Source organism: Magallana gigas, chromosome 7, assembly GCF_963853765.1.
Source record: "Magallana gigas chromosome 7, xbMagGiga1.1, whole genome shotgun sequence".
NCBI lineage: Eukaryota > Metazoa > Mollusca > Bivalvia > Ostreida > Ostreidae > Magallana > Magallana gigas.
Window position 1 is genome coordinate 50,492,354 of NC_088859.1, and position 7,938 is coordinate 50,500,291.

The window sequence follows — 7,938 nt, forward strand, 5'->3', positions numbered from 1 at the left end:
GTAAGAAATTCATTTAAACAAAAATGTGTCTCAAACCAAGGTCTGTATCTTCCTTATAATTCTACGACTGACGCTGAAATTTTGGTTAATCATTACAAATGTCTTGCCAAAAGGATGATATGCAGTAACTATTTTCTGGTGCCCCTTCTTATATGAATTATATGTAAAATCTACACCAATTTTGATTGTTTTTTTTCGACACAAGTAAATACCGGTAAACGAAAGCTTTCAAACAGTTGCCATAGTTCTGACACATTATTATTATGGGGATACAAGCATTATCGTTGTTCTTGAAAAAATATTGCAGCGGAAAAGCATCTTTGTTTGTAACCATTTGTTCTTTTCTAATGAAGATGAAAATAATGGATGGGCTTTAGTACAATGGAGCGATATGCCTGTCAAAACATTGATTAGAATTATCATGTGACAACATTGTTCAGTTTATTCATCAGTCAAGTGAGTAAGGTTATGAAACGTCATACGAAATGAATTCACACCAGGTACACGACAATCATTTATAATGGAAAACCTATTAAATTTTTGAATGTTTTTTATTCGAGAATTGAGCGTAATGAGGTACAATTTTCTTCTTTCACATGTAGGATTTTTTTTTAAAAATAAAATACAATAACTACCAAATAACTGAGGGAGAAGATGTACCTATATGCTCTCATATATTTTGATCTCTTTATAAAGTGGTTGGATGGGAGGACTAAAACAAAGAGAACCGGAGGTTAACCGTGAACTCCTACCAAAAAAAAATAGTTAAATATCTTGCAAAGGATCTTATTTTCGTTAAAAATGGTATTTCATAAAGGTACAATGTCAAAGATTAAGTGTATGCAAAAATAAGTGTAAAAATTTGGATATTTTACGGTATTTTTTTCGGTTATTCTACCGAGGGACCATATAGCACAATAATCTTTGAATGCCCATATAAAGTCATTGTTGCTCAGGTGAGCGATGTGGCCCCATGGGCCTTTTTTTTTTTTTTTTTAATAACATGTTGGAAGGACATACCTAAACCGTAAAAAACTCTAGTAACACTGTGCCGGATAATTATGCCAGTGCCAAGGTGGCATTTTTGCACCCGCTTAAGCTGCATGTATCGAAAAATTCAAATATGCCATATGATAGACCATTGCTTAAAGAGTTTACAACCACCTTTGTTATCAATGTATCTCACCTGTCAGGTAATATATTTACCTTTCAAAAATAAATTCCTATAGGAAAATAATTTTTCCCATAGGAAAATCAATATTCCTATAGGTAATTTGAAATATCCTATCGGAATACAAGAACTTCCTATAGGAATTTCAATTCCGATAGGATTTGATGAAATCCGATAGGAAAACTTAATATCCTATAGGAAAACTACATGTCTGAATCAAATTCCTACAGGAATTACCATTCTCCTATAGGAAATATAATTCCTACAGGACTTTTAAAAAATCCTATAGGATTGTCAATAATTCCTGTAGGAGAGTCAATTCTCCTACGGGAATTTTCATTTTCCGATGGGATATTAATTTTCAAAGGTAAATATCTCACCTGTCAGGTGAAACACACTAAAAACAAAAGTGGTTATATACTCTCTAGACAATGGTCTATCATTTGGTATACATGGTTTTTTCCGAAACTGCATCTTAAGCGGGTGCAAAAATGCCACCTTGGCACTGGCATAATTATCCGGCACAGTGTTTAGTGTTCTTGTAGTTCGGAATACAAAGCAACAAAAATAAACTGAAATTCAATAAAATAATTTTCAAAAGCTACAATGTAGTTTTAATTCAAGTTAAAAATTTTACGCTTGCAGTTTACGTTAAGAATTAAGTAGAAATGAAATATGGTGTTTTTAATATTCAAAGTGCATGCAAAATTATTATTAAATACATCGAAATGAACTAATCGATTTTCAGATAAGAAATATTTCAATTCACTTTTAAGATTGTAACATCTTGGTTATATTTATGTGAATTTGGCATCAAACACACAGCAGTGTGTAATGTTTTAGTTAAAATTCAGTTACTTATAAGATCGTGACTTATCGGTGTTTAAATGCAATAAAAACTTTAAACGCACTTTCGAAAGTTCGTAATTTTTATTATATTCAATTGAAAAGAGGCAAAATACGGTGGAAAACAAATTAATTCTAAAATATATTCTCCTGGTACCCTTTAACCCGACTTATTGAGTGTATTCACCCAAAGAAGATATCACGTGAGAGGTTGTTATATAAGCGGCGACTCGTGGTTTAAGGACCACAGTCAAGATGGAGAGGCTAGTGTATTCCGTCTGTTTCCTTACGGTCTGTTTCCTGATCAGCGATTCCAGCTGCTTGGATATGGCTGCGAAGAAATTCTCGTTGTTTAAATCGCGACAATCTTTTAATAACTTCAAGAAGAGGTCATTTTCTGGAGATAATTTGAATGTTGGAGGAAAGGTAAGCTGTTGTTGTTTGTTGTACCTTTTACGTTTAAAAAACAAATTGGTCAAATTTATTGACGTAATTTTGTCACAAACTCAGGATATTGTTTTTTTTCTTGTTCAAGCCTCAGGTAAAGAGACAGGACCCCCCGCCCCCGCCGCCTCCGCCTGCTGTGGTAAGTCGGATAAAAAGTTGTTTAGAGGTTGCCATTAGTTAGTTTACTAGACTTACAGACTTCTTACATGGTTTTAATATCCATCAAACTTAAATTAATGCAAAATATTTGTAATTGTGATAAGTGTGCTTGTATATTTTCCATTTTTATAATATATATTAATTCAGATAGATAGATAGTGATATCAATAGATTTAATCAGTCAAGTTCATAAATCTCTTGCAGGATTTATGGGCGTTGCTTGGAACTTCAAGAGAAAATTTCATTGAAGGTTAGCTTATACACCGAACTACCATAATACTTTTCTGATTTAGACCGTTCGTCTTATTCTATATCTCTTTGATCTCTTTGTTTCCTTTTATCAGTTACTTTTCTCTTATATGTCTTTCCGATTTTCAGTCCGTGTCTGTCTGTTTGTCTGTCTGTCTGTCTGTCCGTCCGTCTGTCCGTCTTTCTGTCTGCCCGTCTGTCTGTCTGCCCGTCTCTCATTCTGTCTGTCTGTCCCTCTCATTGTATTTCCTTTCTCGTATCACTGGTTTTTATTCTGTCTTTTTTCTATTTGTTGTATGCACCACTCTATTTTTTATCGTTTTTTTAGAACATGAGGAAGGTCTTACAACTGACGTTATGACTGATATCAAAAAACAAATGAGGGATAATCTAAATGATGTAAAGAATATTGCGGAGCTTTGGGCAAGAGGTAATTATTGACCATGTGAGCAAGATTAGAAGAAAACGTCCGTACTTAGAATCATCATTTTTTTTACATTATTGACATGGTTGCAGTAGATAGTTTCTATAAAGACTATCCACAAAATAGACCATAAATTATGACAACTGAAGTAAATGTAAATATTGTAATGAAATTTCCTGTGGTATAATTTCAGCATCGTTTTTATTATCATTTTTGAGATAGTTGACAGTTGTTATTGCCAATTTTATTGTAAAATTCTTTTGTATATAAAACTCGACATCAACAATCTCTCTGTGAAATTCTGACTTCTTAAAATATATAATTTTTGCAGCCATCTCGTGTCATATTTTTGATGCTATGACTCAAGCAAAGAGAACGACGGGGGACACAGACCCAGGGATTGAGGAAGAGATTGAGGAGTTTGAAGAGGAAGAAGAAAAGGACTTAGAAGAATTGTTGGCGTCCTTTGACATAGATGAAAATAATTTAGGTATTGGACCTTATCTGAAGTGGAAAAAAAAATAAACACACTAACCCATTTATAATTTAACAGAAATTAATTATGATTACTTTAGTAATATGTCACACTTCATTACCGAAAAATTCTAAGCATGATAGAAAGATGTAAAGTAAGTTCTACACTAGTATGGATGAATTGTCCTCACTGCTTTCTAGCTTTATGCATGACTTGTCTAAACAACCGCACGTTATTGCAGAAACTCGAAGATACCTTACATGTAAAAAATGTACAGACAGTTTATATGATTGTATTGAAAATAAACTAAACAATTTTTTGACATTTTATAGTAAATGATAGGTACACTTGACCAAACTGATATACGATCGTACCAAAAGAATTACCCCAATGCAAACAGATCTAAATATAGTAGAGCGAAATATAATATTGTTTAACCAAATGTTCAATTCTAATTGTCTAGAGAGAAAAATTACAAAATTATGTAAACAAATATATTGTGGAAATAACAAATGTCCGTATTACGAAGACCAAAACTTGAACTTTGAATTTTTGGGGGTGGGTAGGTGAGCCCGGACCCCTCGAAACCCCATCCCACTTGATCTGCGCTAAAACACTGTAGTACAAATTATATTTGTTTTTGTTTTTCAGAGGAATTGGTCAAAGGACTACCATTACCAGGGATTGTTCTTCAATGCCAAGAGAGTACGACATTTTCTTTTTAGCTCACTTGAACTGAAAGCTCAAGTGAGCTATTCTGATCACATTTTGTCTGTCGTCCGTCTGTCCGTCCGTCCATCTGTCCGTAAACTTTTCACATTCTCAACAGAACCGCTGAGCCAATTTCAACCAAACTTGGCACAATGCACCTTTAGGCAAAGGAGATTCAAAGTTGTGAAAATTAAGGGCCACGCTCTTTTACAAGGGGAGATAATTAGGAATTATTAAAAAAAATTGATAAATTTTTTAAAATCTTCTTCTCAAGAACCATTTGGCAGGAAAACTGAAAGTTTTTGTGGAAGCATTCTCAGGTAGTGTAAATTCAAAGTTGTGAAAATTATGACCCCCCAGGGTAGGGTGGGGCCACAATTTGGGGTCGAATTTTGCATAGGAATATATAGAGTAAATCTTTGAAAATATTCTTTTTAAAAACCATTTGGCCAGGAAAGCTGAAACTTTTGTGGAAGCATCCTCAGGTAGCGTAGATTTACAGTTGTGAAAATCATGACCTGCGGGGTAAGGGTGGGGCCACAATGGGGGTGTCGAATTTTACAGAGGAATATATAGACTAAATCTTTAAAAATCTTCATCTCAAGAACCATTTGGCCAGGAAAGCTGAAACTTTTGTGGAAGCATCCTCAGGTAGTGTCGATTTAAAGTTGTGAAATCATGACCCCCGGGGGTAGGATGGGGTCACAACAGGGGAAGGGGGGCAAATTTTTACGTAGGAATATATAAAGAAAAATCTTAAAATCTTTTAAAAAACTATTTGCCTAGAAAAGCTATACCTTAAGTGAAGGTAACTTTAGATAGTGTGGATTCAAATTCGTTAAAATCAAAATTTTGAGGAGTAGGGTGGGGCCACATTGGGGATCTAGTTGTACAAAGGTAACATCTTAATTATTTACAAAAACTGAAATGTTATCATGTGTGGTTTTACTTATATGCAAGCATTTTGACTTATTGCTGATTCTTTAAAATTGTTTAGACCTTAGCCCCTGTATGATTCTTGGGCCTCATAAGGGGTTCAGGGTGTTATGTAGGTTTATATCCCGTTTATAAACAATTGTTAAGGATCTTTTTGAGAACTGCAATGCTCAACATGATATACTTGTAAAATCATCTGGGACTGGATCATAAACACAAGAATATGGGGAGGGGACGGACTTCTATTCATACACGATCTACATGTAATATACCACATTGTCCACATATACTATGACTCCATTTAGCTGATTTTATCATGCCTTTTGTTGCTCAGGTGAGCGATGTGGCCCATGGGCCTCTTGTTTTATATATGAATTACGTATTTTAAATAGATACATGTACTCATTCTTTTGTTTAATGCAAAAGTACATGACCTTTTAGTTTTAATTTCATATTTTATTTGAATATTCCTACTTATGATCTCATGTTAATCGTTCTTATTAGTTTACCCTGATGTATACACGCTGTCACCTGAAGAATATACTCTTGTTTTGTAACAGTGTTTGTGATCCGTCTGCTAGAAAAACAGAATAAATATTTCAAACATGTCTGTCATAAAACGATAAAAAATCAGGGGTTTTTTGTAATTAGCTAATTTTGTTACATGAAAACAAAATATCAGTCTCTATATTATAAGTATTACCTGCTGAATTGAAATTAAACAATATGTTGATTGCTTCAGGTCCACTAATCATGAGAACTGGGGACGATACAGTAGACAAACTACAGACACTGGCTATCTGTGGGCGATTTCTCATGGTGAAAACAGTAGAGGCGGTGGACCAACATGGTATGTAGTGACGCCGACATACTATTTGTTTAATCCCTGTTACGCTATAAGCATGAAATACCACAGCATACTCTTATGTTTTATATTGCTGATATCCTTACTATTTTTGCTGATGATGAAGTAAATCCTACATATTCTATCTATACACCTGAGTTTCGATTCCTTGTTATGTTCAGATGTTGATACAGTGGACAACTTCGTGGATGGTTTTGAACGGTACATGAAAGGGGCTTTGACATTCATACACATGATCTTCCTGGCAGTTGAAGGTATGGAAGCGTTTTCTGGAATTTAAATGGATTAAGATATATTTTTTGTGTACAGAAAGTAACTTATCTTCACTTGAAATATAATTTTATATTTTGTACACTTTACAGTGTTTGTAATACAATAATAGAATAACATTTAAAAACTCTTAAACGGTTATTCACATCTGTTGAAAACAATTTTTTCTATTCACAAATTGCATATGGTCTATATTTTAAACATTACTTTTAAATACCTTTTTATGTAAAAAAAAATACTTTTTTATTTTGTAGAATTAAATATATTATCAATATGTTAAATCTAACATGAAATACCATTGGTTTTATAAGTATGAATTATTATTTATATATTATCATTACACTATGGCATCTTTGTTGACAGAGCCGGATAATCCATCGGTGAGAGAATTTACCAGACTTCTCCAGGAAAACAGTGAGTGTTTGTTTTTAGATTCTTTGGTATATCATGTATATTAGAAAAATGAAAATTCAGCTTGTTTTAACCCGTAAATTGTCTTCAAAATTATAACCAGCATTTTTCTGTACATTTGAATGATATTACGCTACTATGGCAGTAAGCTGAAATCTGAATACGGTTTTAAGGAGATCATAAAATCTCATAGATCTGTTTCCCTTTCTCTTTTAGAGGTAATATAAAGTAATTTAATTAATTCTTGTACTGTTTTAGATATTTTTAAACACATTACATGTCAGAGTCGTTTTTTCTATAGATGAAACTTTCAGGAAACCTTTTATTTTCTGGATTTCACTAATAAAAATTTATTTATTTTACAGACCTTCACGAATTAAAACGTTATCTGCAGAGTGCCATTGCCGGTATCAAACACAGAAAATAGACCCTTTGTTTTACCGTTTGCCTTTTAAATCGAAATAACTTCTTTTGCTGTAATATATCATATTATATGTTTTTATCAAGTAATTTGTCTATGTCATGCCTTTTACTGTACACTATATCCTTGCTTGACCTTTCTGAATATAAATCTTGTGCATCTATTTCTTCTCTTTATTATTTAGATTAAACACCATTTTCTAAATGAAAAATGAGAAAAATGAAAAAGTAAATTATTACAACAAAAATATCAGTATATTTACGATATCTTTAAAACATGTATACAATAACATTAAAACAATCAGTGATGATTTTAAAAACGAATGGAACGATCTCTCAAGCTTGTCCGTATACTTTGCTCTTTATTAGGAACGAAGGTCAAGTGTGCACAGAAATATATAAAGTGACAAAACCATGCTCGAATATTGCAACAAAAGCTTGTATATAGAGGACAACTCGGGTGACTAGGCTTTTTGAGATCTAAACTGTATATGGTATAAAAGGGATAATTCTACAAACTTTACAAGATATCATTTTCTAACAAAAGTCGTTCT

The 7,938-nt window shown here is 33.0% G+C and overlaps 1 protein-coding gene across 1 annotated transcript; it reads left to right on the forward strand.

The window, feature by feature from the left end:
- Window positions 1-2,251: 2,251 nt before the first annotated feature.
- Window positions 2,252-7,548, forward strand: LOC105327706 (uncharacterized). Its single transcript, XM_011428314.4, has 10 exons — window positions 2,252-2,443; window positions 2,553-2,603; window positions 2,828-2,873; window positions 3,201-3,302; window positions 3,628-3,786; window positions 4,423-4,476; window positions 6,161-6,268; window positions 6,445-6,537; window positions 6,917-6,967; window positions 7,330-7,548. The coding sequence occupies exons 1-10, from the start codon at window positions 2,273-2,275 to the stop codon at window positions 7,389-7,391; spliced, it is 897 nt and encodes a 298-aa protein (XP_011426616.3). The 5' UTR covers window positions 2,252-2,272; the 3' UTR covers window positions 7,392-7,548.
- The last annotated feature ends 390 nt before the right edge of the window (window positions 7,549-7,938 follow it).